The sequence below is a fragment of the Cervus canadensis genome, chromosome 16 (genome assembly GCF_019320065.1).
Source record: "Cervus canadensis isolate Bull #8, Minnesota chromosome 16, ASM1932006v1, whole genome shotgun sequence".
Classification (NCBI taxonomy): domain Eukaryota; kingdom Metazoa; phylum Chordata; class Mammalia; order Artiodactyla; family Cervidae; genus Cervus; species Cervus canadensis.
Genome location: NC_057401.1, coordinates 13,235,063 through 13,250,840, shown reverse-complemented (window position 1 = coordinate 13,250,840; position 15,778 = coordinate 13,235,063). Strand labels below are relative to the sequence as shown.

General features: G+C 36.8%; 2 protein-coding genes across 5 annotated transcripts in view; both read left to right on the top strand.

Annotated features, from left to right (window-relative positions):
* The first annotated feature begins 244 nt into the window (after window positions 1-244).
* Window positions 245-15,778, top strand: part of TRAPPC13 (trafficking protein particle complex subunit 13) — a 31,329-nt gene continuing 15,795 nt past the window's right edge. For all 4 annotated transcript variants that reach the window (XM_043488995.1, XM_043488994.1, XM_043488992.1 and 1 more), the window contains exons 1-4: window positions 245-382; window positions 9,654-9,722; window positions 10,276-10,375; window positions 11,984-12,068. In XM_043488995.1, coding sequence (XP_043344930.1) covers window positions 337-382; window positions 9,654-9,722; window positions 10,276-10,375; window positions 11,984-12,068 — 300 coding nt within the window. In that variant the 5' untranslated portion in view covers window positions 245-336. The remainder of the gene's footprint in view (window positions 383-9,653; window positions 9,723-10,275; window positions 10,376-11,983; window positions 12,069-15,778) is intronic.
* Window positions 253-5,459, top strand: SHLD3 (shieldin complex subunit 3). Its single transcript, XM_043489000.1, has 2 exons — window positions 253-382; window positions 3,984-5,459. Exon 2 carries the CDS (start codon window positions 4,101-4,103, stop codon window positions 4,857-4,859), a length of 759 nt encoding a protein of 252 aa, XP_043344935.1. The 5' UTR covers window positions 253-382; window positions 3,984-4,100; the 3' UTR covers window positions 4,860-5,459.

Here is a 15,778-nt window from a genome sequence, read left to right as displayed (position 1 = left end):
CCGCATCTCCAGCGTTTACTCGGAGATGTAGGTATTTGCAGGACCGCGTATTGTCTCCTAGGAGTGGTTTCTTGAAGTCGCGGTGTGTGATTGTGGCTGGAAAATAGAGAAGTATTTTATGTATAGTCTCTAAAGAGGCAAGAGATGGCTTTGGTAAAAAGAAGCCGTTGAGTCGCTAAAGGACGTGGTAAGAAGAGAATTTAAGGCACCACCGGCAGAGAAGAAACTATTGGGAATGTGATGCCCTGTCTTCCGGAACGTGCGCTTTCTGTTTTCTTCCGAGCGAAGTGAACCTCTTCAGCCTCCGTAGGCAGTGGGCTCAAAGTGCCGGTCAAAATGGAGGTGAATCCCCCCAAACAGGAGCACCTACTGGCCCTGAAAGGTAAATTTTTGCGAACCCGGCTCCTTCTACACTGTTTTCTCCCCTTTTCTCACTAGTTCTTGCAGCTTTTGGCACGTAGACCTGGCCCCTGGGATGTAGACCGCGTTCTTCTTAAAACAGTCAGTGCTCGCCCTCCTGTTCAGTTTCTTGCCGTGGAGCGAGAGGAAGCTATTTTCTTCTTCGCTTTTTAGGTTTGAGACCCCCTCTCCTCCCTGCAACGGGATGGAATATGTGTGCTAAGTCAGCCAGTCATGTCCGACTCTTTGCAACTCCATAGACTATAGCCCGCCAGGCTCTTTATCCTTGGGATTTTCCAGGCAAGAATTCTCGAGTGGGTTGCCATTTCCTACTCCGCTTAGAATGAAATAGATACCTGGTAAATTACTTACCCTGTTGTATGTTGCTGAAGCCACCAAACAGATTTTAGCCGCAGATGCTGAAGTTCCCCCCCCTACCCGGGGAGAGCCGTGTGTGAACCGAGATGATTAATAGTGGGTATCTAAAGTGGGTTTTCCTCCTGTTTCTTGTCTCTTCATTGGCAGTGACAAATTTACCAGGCTTCAGCTTTACCTGTGAAATTAGTCTAGTATTGTGCCAAGCATTTAGAAATGCGTAGTACTACAACATGTAATTTAGGTTTGTTAAAACTCACTGCAGTTTACTTCAGGGTATTGTGTATGGGAAAATTGGTATCAATTTTCATTTTCTGTGTACAGCATACAGTTTTGAGTAAGTTTGATGATTTGATTGGGTTATTATTTAGGGAGAACCAGCATGACATACTTTCTCTAAAATTCCTGAGATCTCTGAGGAATTGTTCTGAGGATCTCAGATTGTTCTCTGAGATCTTTTATTTGAAATGCCTTTAGCTTTATTTCATCTGTTTTCTACTGCCACATATGCACTTATTTCTTGGGTGCACTATGTGGTTACCAATATCTTCTTGGACTGAACTGAGAAGATGCTTGGTAGACATGTGAATTCAACTGAAGTGCACTTAACCTTTCTTGTGGTATCCATTTTGAGGGATTCTTACCCCCTCACTTATGCTGTAAGCATCAGACATTCCAGAAGCTCATCAGTTTCATTTGTACAAAAAGCGTGTACTGATAGTTGGGGTCATCAGAACTGTCTCTGACTATGGAACTAAGAATTTGAAATGTTAACTAATAGCAGTAAGACCTGTGAGCTTAGCCTGAGCAAATGGCCTGTTCTAAAATGGCTTATTTCTGAAAGAAAGAAGAGAAATTGTCATGTTTTTTAATCTCAATCTTATATCAGATATGTAGAACATATATTGCTTAACTCCCAGTTAAACTTTTTCCAGATCACAAAGCTAGTAAGTGATTGAGGTAATATTTCAACATTAGGCCTTCATCTTTCCAAGACTCCATGTTGCCTCCAAATGAAGGAAAGAGCATTTTCAGATGCTCTCATTCCCTTAGCATTTTGATGGGAATTTGGAGAAGTTCTGTTAGCTACTAGATGTCATCTTATACACATTCAAGGATATTATATACAGTTAAATTCCAGTAATGTGGAGGCTAACTGCCATTGTCATTTTAGGCTGCTACAGTAGTCTTTCCCAGGTGTTTTTTATTTTCCAAAATAGAAGGTTCCTGAGAAGGAGTATTTTGACAACCTGAAAGGACAAGTTCTTTGAAAGTCACTGTTAGTTTCAGCTTTCTTAAAGCTCTTTGGACCCATTTTCTCCATTGTCCTAATTATCCAAGAATTTTCACAAGTTCTAATCATTGAATGGCAAATATATCAGTTTGCTTTCATATATATGTAAAATATTAAGGCGTTCCCACAACTTCTGTGTCCCTGGAATACAACACTGGATAAGCTCAGACAACAGTGAAAGAATTCTCAATGCCATATCTTGAAATGTAAAAATGAAAGGAAGTAAAACTAAAAGCATTGTTAAGTCGTGAAAGAATATGCTATCTATATTTAGAACCATGTTAAAAATGGATGTTAAGGATCACAGTCATTTCGAATTTAAGAGTTGTCAAATCTGTTAGTCAGTGAACATTAACAGTAGGGAAAAGAATCATTATGAGATTGGTTACTTTCGACTTTTCAGAACATTGGTCAAATGAGTGTTGTGACGTCATGACAGGGAGCCTCCACTCACAGTCATCGTGGCAACGGGAGAACCATCATCACGTAGTTCTCTGATGATTTTTGGAAGAAATGATTCAACCTCTTTTTTGTTGGTTTTTAAAATTTTATTTATTTATTACTGTGCTAGGGCTTCCCTCATAGCTCAGTCGGTACAGAGTCTGCCTGCAGTACAAGACACCCGGGTTCGATTCCTGGCTGGGGAAGGTCCCGTGGAGAAGGAAATGGCAACCCATTCCAGTATCCTTGCTTGGAGAGTCCCATGGACAGAGGAGCCTGGCAGGCAACGGTCTATGGGGTCGCAAGAGTTGGACACGACTGAGCGACTAAGCACACACGCACGGTTGTGCTGGGTCTTCATCGCTGCTCGGGCTTTTCTCTAGTTGCGGCGGGCGGGGACTGCTTCTAGTTACAGTGCGCGGGCTTCTCCCTGTGGTGGTTTCTCTAGCTGCAGGGCACAGGCTCAGTAGTTGTGCCATAGGAGCATAGTTGCTCCACCACACATGAGACCTCCAGATCAGGAATCACACCTGTGTCTCCTGCATTAGCAGCCAGATTCTTTACCTCTGAGCCACCAGGGAAGCCCCAGCCTCTTGTTTTTAACTCCAGAAGCTAAGATTTAAAAGAGCCTGCATTATGACTTACGCAGCTTTGGGCCCAATTAGGAAGTCTAACTTGCAGATCCAGAGAAGGTTCCATTGTTGAACCTGTGTGTTATGTACTGGCACTTACTTTCGATGACTTGATTTGGTGTAACTTGAAGACTTCTGTGTTCTAAGAGGAACTAAGGCTCTAGCCTTCTTGTTCATCCTCCCAACTGGAATTCAGGAGCCATGCCGCTAAGGTTTTGACACTGCTAAAGTGCCCCAATTATATAGATGAGACTTTGTCATGAAGCCAGTTCCTAGTCTGATTAAAATGCAAGGTTAAACCATTTTCATGTTTTAATTTGCATTTCCACTTCAAGTGTTTACTTCTGAGAATGAAATAAAATCATTTAAGTATTCTATTTGGTAGAATTCATGTAATTTTAAAGTATGAGAGGATCCATTTTCTTCAAGGTAGATTAAAAATTACAGTCATTTTTGTTGTCCTCAATTCACATTTCAGATTTTTAAGTAGTATTGCACTTTTGTTCATTATCTTCATATGACTCTAGTATTTTTAAAATCTTAATTTACCTTTTGTTTTTGCTATAGTGTTAATAGCAGTACTTCCAAATCTGTTACATCTGTTCAGTTAAATATGTTGATTAGTAGAAGTTTTAGGCTAAAAGGATGTTAAGGATGTGTAATCCAGATTCCTTATTTTCTTGAGAAAAAGGACTTCCAGTTTTGTGGACTGCATTCACATTTACCAGTAACACTTTGATAAAATATATTAGAATTGGTTTTGTTTTTTTCTTTTTTTCCCTGCCTATCTGTATATAGGCTCTCCCTGCTATATCTTATTCTTTGTAATACTTCCACTTTAGGTCCTGTTTCCCTCTGATTTGGAAAGAGAGAGTCTTGTAATTATAAATTACATTCTAGCTCTGAGGAGCTCAGCTAAGAAATTTTCTCTTCATTAAGAATAGAAGGATTACTGCAGAATGACTACAGAAGTAATATTACATTATCGACCATATGAGAGTGATCCCACACAACTGCCAAAAATTGCAGAGAAATCAATTCAAGACTTTCCTACACGTCCGCTATTGAGATTTATTCCTTGGTTTCCACATGATGGGTCCAGACTTCCACTCAAACCTAAAAGATCACCGCCTGGGATTTCTGAAGAGGCAGCTGAAGATGTGAGACAGTACTTAGCCATTTCAGAACATAGTATTAAATCACAGAGTTATGATTGCACAGTAGATCTGTTGGAGTTTCAACCCAATTTGAAAAGAAAGAAGCACTTAATACAATCACACACGCTGAATGAACAGACTAATTCTGGAAGTCTGGAGAAACAGGCAGAAAAAGAAAAACGGCACAAGAAAAGGTCTTGGAGTGTATCATCACTTCCCAGCAGTAATTGTACTGAAAATGTTTTTCCTTTGTCTAAAAAATTGCAAGATAATCTAAAGGCACTAAATTTGCACTCATTTTATAGAGCAAGATGGACAATAGATCACACTATTTGTAACAACCAGACTCTGGAAGACATTTGGGCAAAACTCAATCGAATTATCAGGCACAATGAACTTCCATCTTGTAATGCTACAATTCAGAGACATTTAGGCCAGATATGGGTGTTCTGTGATATTATGTACTGTGAATATGTGGGGAATCTTCTTAAAGGAAGATTAGCTCTTACTGGGAAAATTAATTTATTTGTGCATAAATATGGTGTTATTTTTAGTATGTAATGAATTACAGTGATTGTCCAAAAAAAGAATATTCTGAATGAACCGAGTAGGAAGTGAAACAGAATTTTTAAGTGTGTGGTTATATATAAAATTTGTGTCCCAGAAGTAAATATCAGGTGCATTCCTAGGCTTTTCAATTAAGTCAGGAACTTTCTGGGTTCTACTTTGAGCAGCTTTCCTTTAAATGAATTGTGATGAATTATTATTCAAACTGAATTTAGAGGTAAAATGTTCTACTCCTTTGTTCTGTTACTGCTTTTCCACTAGTTCAATTAGATATTCCTGTGAATTACAGTGAATGGTTTGGATTTTGGTAAATTCCCGGAATCTAATTTTATAGGATTTTTTTCTTAACTCGCCTAAAGTGTAATGATTTTTTTTTAAAAATAAAACTAAAACCAGTTCTGTTGGGAATGATACTCATGTGGCATAATGTAATTCAGATTGAAAGACCAGCCCATATTCTGCTTATTATGGCCAAAGATATGTAATAGACGATAGCTGATGTGTTGTTTTGAAACAAAAGTACAAAATGTATAATTTGTCTAAGACCGTAATATATATTTTAGGCAATAAACATTTTTTGAGTGAAGTATCAAATATGGATAAGAGATCAATTTATTCTTTGTTTAATACAGATAATTCAGTCTAATATTGGTAATGCTAATCACTAGTTCTCTGGGTCTTGGGTTCACTGTGGGTTTCCCATAGCAAAATGTTAATGGATTTACACATCATTTTATAAAAATCTCCAAAATGGTTATATAATAAAAGTTTTATTAGAAAGTATATTTAACAAATTTGAATGCCTACCATGAAATAGGTGCTAAAGTGGAGAAGGGACAAATATGGACCCTGCCCTCACAGAGCTAACGTAGAGACACTATTAACAATATTTAAACTATATCTGTAAAAAAATCAGTAAGACTATATTCATTAGGAAGGCAAAAACATGCTTGCCTTGTGGCAAAGTGCCTGGCAAGGTAAATGTGTCCTTTGCAGGGTTTCTCATAACATGCCTCTTGAGGTTCCTTAAAACCTGAGAAGTCTACCAGTTTTTAACTGAAGAGGTTATCTTTTCTAATTAGGTTTCACACTGTTCAAACACTTTTTTTTTTTCCAACTATTAGCACCTTTTTTTATTGTCTCAAAGGAGACTGCTCTGTAGAAAACAATTATCATGTACATGAATGCTTCCAAAAATCTTCAAATGAAAAAAATCACCAGGTATAGAGGGAGTTTCCAAGATAACTTCTTCAGTAATTACTTCCTCTTTCATTAGTCATCTTTGCAGTCAAAACTGCTGATGAAAAGTCAGAAATTATTCATTTTTACCAGCGATCTTTGCAGGTGGCTCAGTGGGAGAGAAACTGCCTGCAATGCAAGAGAACAGGGTTTGATCCCTGGGTCGGGAAGATCCCCTGGAGAAGGAAATGGCAACGCACTCCAGTATTCTTGCCTGGAGAATCCCATGGACAGAGGAGCCTGGTGGGCTACGGTCCATGGAGTCACAAAAGGGTCGGACGTGACTTAGTGACTAAAACAGCAGCAACAATGTTATTAGGCAATCGTAAACATTTTTGTTGCTGTTGTTCAGGTCTTACACAGCATTAGGTTGGTAATCAAGGGGTAAAAGTTAAGTAATCATAAGGCAGGGTCACTTACATAGACCACAGTGTTTCTTTTGTAATACATTCTTATTACTTTAAAATGATGATACACAGAACTGAAAATATTCTTAGGAATATTTTCTTATGAGCTTCTTATGAGCGCTCTTTAATTCAAGAATCACATTAAAAAGAGCTTCTTCGTCTTATGTGGCAGATGTAAATTTCTCTAATTTACTCTATATAAATTGCTTTCTTCCCCTTTGAGAAGCAATGAAAAGGTGAATCAGAACTGGGAAAATGAATTTTACTGCAAATGGTGTCATCTTGAAGAAGCAATTCATCTCTCATCTTCCTAGACAATACTTAAAGGTTTGAGAGTCCACTGCCACATCTTTGAAGCCTTCTTAAGAGTATTTAAAGCCTTGGGACTGATGATTCTGGCACTAATAGTACAGCTCAGTAATATTTGTAGCTTCCACTGTTAAGTCATCAATGTAAATAAATTGAGGAAACAAAAACATGTACAGGAAGGTGAATCTGAGGGCATTTGGTGAAACGCCAAAGCATTTAGGGCTTCCCTGGTAGCTCAGCTGGTAAAGAATCTGTGTACAGTGCAGGAGACCCTGGTTCGATTTCTGGGTTGGGAAAATCCCTTGGAGAAGGGAGCAGCTACCCACTCCAGTATTCTGGCCCGGAGAATCCCAAAGCATTTACTCTCTAGGAAAGAGGCAACAATACCATAATTTTATTTTTCTCTGTCAATGTTATAAATGTAATTCATTCCAAGAAAACAGATGTGAAGGGTATCACATGAACTTCTCAGATGTGTTCCTGCATGATTCACTTATTTAATCTGCTAAAAAAATCCCAGATTATTCCAAGGTTCACAAAATTGAATGCCTTCAGGAACTAGACAAGTAAAACTAAATACAGTAAGAATTCTAAGGATTCGACATAATTTTTTTTAATGTTCTAGCCAAGATGTATATGCAAGTTGAACTAGCCTCATTCATTAATTAATAACATCAAGCCTACCTTTTTTTAATATTTTAATTTATTGAAGACTTTAAAAAGGTTTTTTTTTTTGGAAAATTTTAGCTGAAATCTGAATTTCATAATCAAGTGTAAATCAAATGCCTGTATCCTCTTCAGGTTTTAATCTGTTTTCCTAGTTAAAAGTAAGAGTGAAAGAGGTTTGAAACACTTCCACATTCACTTCTTTTCCACGTCACTGATGTGCAACTCGTTAATGTTCTGAGAGAGAGAGATGGACTTTGAATTCCCATGAGATGTTTCTAATAAAGCTTGACATTCCAGGTTTATGACCCTGGGCTTATAATTAATAATAGGGAAAATTATTTTCGAGCAGAATGAAGTCATCAGAGTCTAGTTCTGGCATCTATCTGCTTTATAATCTTTTATGTATAAATTATCTTCTCAAGGCACCATCCTTATCTGTTATAGGAGGATAATGATAATTTCAACCTTATAGTTTTGAGAATTAAATGTGTCAGTACATTGTATTTAGCATGAAGTCTGGCACTAGTAAATGTTCAGTAAATATCAACTACACAAGTGGCTTTAGAAATTTTAAGGTTAGCTTTTTTTTTTACTATCTCAGCAGCCATCTGTTCAGTATAACATTGTTTAATGGCCTCAGTTCATGAAAGTTAAATCTTCAAAAATACCACTTACGTGAGGATTAGGCATGAGGTGCTAATTCTGCCAGAACCTGTGGCAAGGCTACAAAACTGAACATGATACATAAGAGCTTAAACTACAAGGAGTTTGAATAGGAGTGCTATAAACTAATAAGTGAGTAAACATAGTTCGTGATAAATACAAGGTGCTATGAGAGATGCGCGGAGGCCTCAGTAGTTGGGGCTGCAGTTCTCTAGAGCACAGGCTCAATCGTTGTGGCACATAGGCTTAGTTGCTCCATGGAATATGGGATCTTCCCAGATCAGGGATTGAACCGATGTCTCCTGCCTTGGCAGCTGAATTCTTCACCACTGAGCCACCAGGGAAGCTCCTAGGTCAATAAAGTTTTGGGTTTTAGATTTGAATGAACATTTTAATAAAAGTTCTAGGATTCATTTTCTGTAGTAGAGTTTGTATGATTTTTGCTTCTATATATTTGTCTTTATTTTGATGTGGTAAAAAGTCAATCTTTGGAAATAATTGAAAAAGATTTTTTAATTAGAATGTCCTATCCTTGCTAGATTAGGTGTAATAAGTTTTCACTTTTTCTGGTTCTCTATTACTTAATTTTTGTCTATTATTTGATACATAACAGTATTTGATATTTAAAATGTAAACTAAATTTCATTTTTCCCAGATAGTGAGCCAGTTTCCTAATACTATTAGTATTGATTGGTTTGGCTTCTTAAAATTTTCTAACATATCTGTATAGTCTTATATTAATAAGCCTATTAGTTGATTATGGACTTACATGTTTTGCTATTATGTCCATTTTTTTCTCATTGTTTCCTATGAATTTCTATAGCTTATTTTTATTTGTTTTTCTAGATAAACTTTAGATACATTTTGTCATTTTCCACAGACAAATACTAGTTTTGGTTGGAGTTCTATAAACCTACACATTTACTGATACTTTCATAATGTTTACAGAGAATTAATATTACTTAAAGGACTACTTACTGAACTTCAGTGATCCATGATTATAACACATGGATAAAGTTTACAAAAATCCTTTTGGCATAAAAGTATTGTTTCATATTCAAAATGGTGCATCCTAACTTTTTTCCCTGTCAGACTAATATTGGTTAATAATAATTTGTTGGTATTGCTTACAGTGAAGTCACTCAGGATCTTTTTAAAGTCTGTTCTCCTACTATACCTTAAGTTTTCAAATTCTTTTATTTTCTCCTTTTTGTATAATGAGACATTACATTTGCATATGATTTTTATAATTCTTTAGATTGTAAGTAAAAGCAAAATTGTTTTTGTCATATATAAAATTCTTCTTGTTACATATTAACATTTTTAGTAAATTATTGCTGTATAGTAATCTTGGGAAATAATAATATACTAAGTTTAGGTAGTATTTAGATTATATTTTACTGTAGTATAAAATTGATTAATATCATAGATTCAACTTGGGAACACTGGCATAAAATATTAATATTTTCTTTCTTTTTTCCCCTACTTTTCTAATTGATAGTAATGCGGTTGACCAAGCCTACTTTATTCACCAATATTCCAGTAACATGTGAAGAGAAAGACTTACCTGGTATGACACATACTTTATTCTTCTTGTACCTAGGAAAGAGTTGTATTACTTTGGGGATAAGCCTAGCCTTGCCAATCTTACATTGACTCTTTGCTGTATCCTTCATTGCTTGTTTTTGTGCATGTAAATATGGCCATCTGAGCAGTAAGTCTCACTCATAATCTATAAATCAAGATACTATTGATATCTCATGGCAACAGACACTTTTAGTTTTAGTAAAAACACATTCCTTGTATTAATGCTATTAAAATTTTGTTTATCCTCACATGTTCCATCAATCTATGTTAGCATTCCCCTTGTTTAAAATTATTGGAGCTTCTGTATTTTATATCTCATGACCTACATTTTCCTTTGTCCCTAAAGTGTTCATTTTCTGTAGAAACAGAATTTTTTGGTGTGCATTGTTGTAGTGAAGACTAGAAATCAGATTTTTTTAAATATAATTTTTGCTGTGAGATTATTTTTTAAAATATCTCTCAAAACTATTTCTTCACATAAATAAAAGTTATTTACAAGGTCAATGTTAGAATTTGATGTTTTTGTCTTTCTACAGGAGATCTCTTTAACCAACTTATGAGAGATGATCCTTCAACTGTAAATGGTGCAGAAATTTTAATGTTGGGAGAAATGTTGACCTTACCACAGAATTTTGGGTAAGAATCATATGCTCACATTTGAAATACAGTAGCACTCTGAAGCCATCACAAATCATGTTTTCAAAAGATAACTAAAGGATGGAAAAATGCTCATGATACCTTTAAGTGGTTGAAATTATACTATGTGATTCTGTTTTTCTTTTTTAAATAAATGCATACCAAAGTATTAATAGTGGTTTCTAAGGTGGTAGAATTTTAACTTTCTTCTTTGGTGGTGGTGGTTTAGTTGCTAAGTTCAATTCTTTGTGACCCCATGGACTGTGGCTCCAGGCTCCTCTGTCCATGGGATTTTCTGGGCAAAAATATTGGAGTGAGTTGCCTTTTCCTTCTCCAGGATATCTTCCCTACCCAGGGATTGAGCCTGCATCTCCTGCATTGCAGGCAGATTCTTTACCAACTGAGCCCGTAGACAAGCATATAGAGCTTTTTAAATGCCTGTGTATTCCTTTCATTTTAAAGGGTTCCTTCTCAGTGTCTTTCAAAATCAGCTCTTTTTCTTCACCTTCACGGCCCTTTACCAACATAAGTTATTGGACTTGTCAGCTTATTAGGAACTCTAAATGTTTTATTCCTTCTCTTGCTCTTAGTTATTCTCTTATTTTAGATTATTACTGAGGTAAAAGCCCCTGGTTCCACTCTTTTTGCAACCAAGATAATTTTTAAAGGTTTATAGAATTTAGTCATTGATTAGTGTCTTGAGAGCTTAGAAATATATTCATGTAAAAAATGTTCATATTAAAATATTTTTATATAAACCTACATACATTTATATGTTAATATGCATCATATATAATATATACTGAGGCTTCCCTGGTAGCTCAGCTGGTAAAGAATCTGCCTGCAACGCAGGAGACCCCTGTTCCATTCCTGGGTCGGGAAGATCCACTGGAGAAGGGATAGGCTACCCACTCCAATACTCTTGGGCTTCCCTGTGGCTCAGCTGGTAAAGAATCCGCCTGCAATGGAGGAGACCTGGCTTTGATCCCTGGATTGGGAAGATCCCCTGGAGAAGGGAATGACTCCCCACTGCAGTATCCTGGCCTGGAGAATTCCATGGACTGTATAGGACATGGGGTCGCAAAGAGTTGGACATGACTGAGCCACTACTTATAAAGTAATGCCACTAGTCATTTTAATTAGAATAAGTTAGAAAAATAAAATAAATTGTTAAAATTACTCTGATATCAATAACTTGATCCCTTCTTGATTCAGGGCATAAGTTATTTCAAATATTGCCTTTTGTAGCCTCCTTATTAACAAATCTTAAGACTTTTAACGTGGATCTGATTTCAATGACTTATTTTTAGGAGGGCTGTTAGTTTTAGCAGTAGTTGAGGGTCAAGTTATATAGTATGCTTTATAGATTAAATCTGTATTTTGAATTGCACTAGATAATGAGTGAGCAGCCTAGTGTAAACGAAGAAATATTGAAATAGTATTTCACCTGAGTTACAGAAGCCACTCTGCCATGACAAGGCTGTAATCCATGAAGGGATTACTATCCTTTAGTAACTTCTCCATTTGATATTCTCAGTGGTGCATAATTAGAATATTTGTGATAAAACTTGAATGGATTTCTGTCTAAAAATTTATTTTACTTCACAGGAATATATTTTTGGGAGAGACCTTTTCCAGTTATATCAGCGTCCATAATGATAGCAATCAAGTTGTAAAAGATATATTGGTTAAAGTAAGTGGCATTCTTTTGGGGGATAATTTTTTTTTTTTTACTTTTTAATTTCTATTCTTATGTTTTGAGACTTCATTAAAATACATGTTTGATACTGACTTTTTAATTGTTATTAACAGCAAGCGTTAATTGAAAACCCTAAGTTATAAGATATGCTATGCATAGAATCATTATTCCTTATCCTCAAAGTTTGTGATAGCTTGGATGAGAAAATATACCAAAGGTAACTAGCACTTAAATTTCTGTTAATGATTTATGATTAACATAATAAAGTTTGAAAGAGGAAAGATCATCACTGGAGATTGCATCATTCGGGAAGGGCTATTGAAGGAGAGGGAACACAAGGTCTTGAAAGAATGGCAGGATTTACAAGAAAAGACAGAAGAGGGGCATGGTGATTGGAAGCAGAAACATAGGAATATGTAATGTATTCTTGTAGCAGTGAACAGAATTCACTTAGTAAGAGCAAGTAAGGTTGTGCACATAGACAGGTAGTAACCATACAGTAAGTGAGCATCTTAAAAGCCAGACTAAGGCTGAGGTTATTTTAAGACAGTGTGCAATCAGTGGAAACTTTTGAGCAGAGGTTCGTGTTGGAAGGCTGACACGAAAGCATTGTATGGGATGGTTTGTAGGAAATAAGCCAGTTAGAAGAATCTTACAGTTTTGAGAATCAAGAGATAGAATATGCTAGCTCAGTTAAACACCTTGGATATATTCACAAAGAGAAAGAGCATGAAAAAGAAAAAAATTCATTGTCAAATCTGTATTCACATGGCATTTATAATAACAAAAGAGACAATACTAATACATACCCCACTTTGAAGTCCCTGCATTAAGAAATATTAGGTTAGAATTTACTGCAGAAAGCTTGCTAACTGATTTTTTTTTAAACAAAATCTTTTTAAAAGTCTTAGCTCTTACAGACAAAACCACTGCCACTCCCCATGACTTGATGTGATCTTTGCTTTCTCTGTATTTTTCTTGACATTTGCCTTGAAGTTTTATCATAATTTCATTCATTATTTGACAAACATTTATTAATTGCCTACTGTGTGCCAGGCTCTGTTTTATAATGGTAAAGAAGAGAAGAAATCCCTTTGTAAATCCTGTTCATCCAAAAACCAATTTGGAGCATGAAACCTACCCTGTAATTGTATTCCCCTTCCTCAAGCCAGCCATCCATTCCTCCTTTACTCTGTATTATCTTCCCCAAACATTTAAATTCCATAGCAACAGAGATTTTGGTCTCTTTTGTTCACTGCTTTATCTCCAGTTCCTGGAAAAGTCCTGATGGTAATTAGGAAATAAATGTTAAGTGCGGCAGTTATAACATGGAAAAGGAAAAAGGTAAAAGTGTTTAGCTATATATATAATGCATACTGTAGTTATGATTAATGTTTAACAGATAACACATAAGGAAACAAATTGGACAGAAAGCCCATGGGTTTGACTGTTTTCTTTTCTTCCCCTCCTTCTTTAATGCCTAAAATGTTAAAGAATTCTGAATTTTAGTTTCATTTCTTATTAGTTGTATAACCTATGGGGAGTTGTTCTTTCTGTGTTCTTTCACTTGTATGTAAAACAGGGATGGTACAATTACATGCTTCAGGGTTTATTCAGTCACTAACTTGTGTCCCACTATTTGCGACGACCCAAGGACTGCAGGACGCCAGGCTTCCGTGTCCTTCACTACCTCTTGGAATTTGCTCAAACTCATGTCCTTTGATGGAGAAGGCAGTGGCAACCCACTCCAGCACTCTTGCCTGGAAAATCCCATGGACAGAGGAGCCTGATGGGCTGCAGTCCATGGGGTCACGAAGAGTCGGACATGACTGAGCGACTTCACTTTGACTTTTCACTTTCATGCATTGGAGAAGGAAATGGCAACCCACTCCAGTGTTCTTGCCTGGAGAATCCCAGGGACAGTAGAGCCTGGTGGGCTGCCGTCTATGGGGTCGCACAGAGTCGGACACGACTGAAGCGACTTAGCAGCAGCATCAGCATGTCCATTGATTCAGTGATGCGATCCAAACATCTCATTGTCTGTTGCCACCTTTTCCTCCTGCCCACGATCTTTCCCATCATCAGGGTCTTTTCCAGTGAGCCAGCTCTTTGCATCAGGTGGCCAAAGTATTGGTGCTTCAGCTTCAGTCATCAGTTCTTCCTAAATGAATATTCAGGGTTGATTTCCTTCAGGATTGATTGGTTTGATCTTGCTGTCCAAGGGACTCTCAAGAGTCTTCTCCAGTACCACAGCTTAAAAGCATCAATTCTGCATTCAGCCTTCTTCATGGTCCAACTCTCACATCTGTACATGACTACTAGAAAAACCATAGCTTTGACTGTACGGACCTTTGTCAACAAACTGATGTCTCTGCTTTTTTAATACGCTGTCTAGGTTTGTCATAACTTTTCTTCCAAGAAGTAAGCATCTTTTTAATTTCATGGCTACAGTCACCATCTGCGGTGATTTTGGAGCCCAAGAAAATAAAATCTGCCACTGTTCCCTTTTTCTCCCCATCTATTTGCCATGAAGTAATGGGACCAGATGCCATGATTGTAGTTTTTAGAATGTTGAGTTTTAAGCCAGCTTTTTTACTTTCTTCTTTCACCTTAAGCAAGAGACTCTTTAGTTTCTCTTCACTTTCTGCCATTAGGGTGGTATCATCTGCATATCTGATGTTGTTGACATTTTTCACAGCAATCTTGATTCCATCTTGTGATTGCTCTAGCCTGGCATTTCACATGATGTACTCTGCATATAAGTTAAATAAACAGGGTGACAGTATACACCTTGATGTACTCCTTTTCCAATTTTGAACCAGTCTGGTGTTCCATGTCTGGTTCTAACTGTTGCTTCTTGACATGCATACAGATTTCTCAGGAGGCAGATCAGGTGGTCTGCTATTCCCATCTCTTTAAGAATTTTCCAGTTTGTTGTGATCCACACGGTCAAAGGCTTTAGCGTAGTCAATGAAGCAGATGTAAATGTTTTTCTGGCATTCCCTTGCTTTTTTAATATCCAACGGATGTTGGCAATTTGATCTCTGTTTCCTCTGCCTTTTCTAAATCCAGCTTGTACATCGGAAAGGTCTCAGTTACTGTTGAAGCTTGTAGCAGGCATCAAATGAGTAATGTGCTTAGAACAGGGCCTTGCACATGGTAGGGGCCCAATAAATGTGAGCTACTATTACTGTTTAGTAACTGAATATAATAACAAAAGAGAGGGATATAATAAATATCCCACTTTGAAGTGCCTGCATTAAGAATGTTAGGTTAGAATTTACTGCCAAAAACTTAACTGAATTTTTTTAAACAAAATCTTTTTAAAAGTCTTAGCTCTTAAAGACAAAACCGCTTCCACTCCCTGTGACTTAATGTGACCTTTGCTTTATCTGTATTTTTCTTGACATTTGCCTTGAAATTTTATCATAATTTCATTATTTGACAAGCATTTATTAATTACTTACTGTGTGCCAGGCACCATGTTATAGCAGTGAAGAAGAGAAGACAAGAGGTTCCTACCTCAATAGACCTTACATTTTTGGTAGAGGAGATGGAAGGAAACAGGTGGACAAAAAATCATAAGGTAATTATAGATGGTAATAAATGTTACAAAAGAAATTAGCAGGGAATATGGTAGAAAGTAACTTAGTGGGGGCAGGTTGCTAAGTTAGAGAAACTGGTTCTTTCTTAGTTGATGACTT

What these genes read in the sequence shown, in the direction of transcription:
- SHLD3 (XM_043489000.1), top strand. Translation starts at nt 4,101, where the DNA reads ATGACTACAGAAGTAATATTACATTATCGACCATATGAGAGTGATCCC.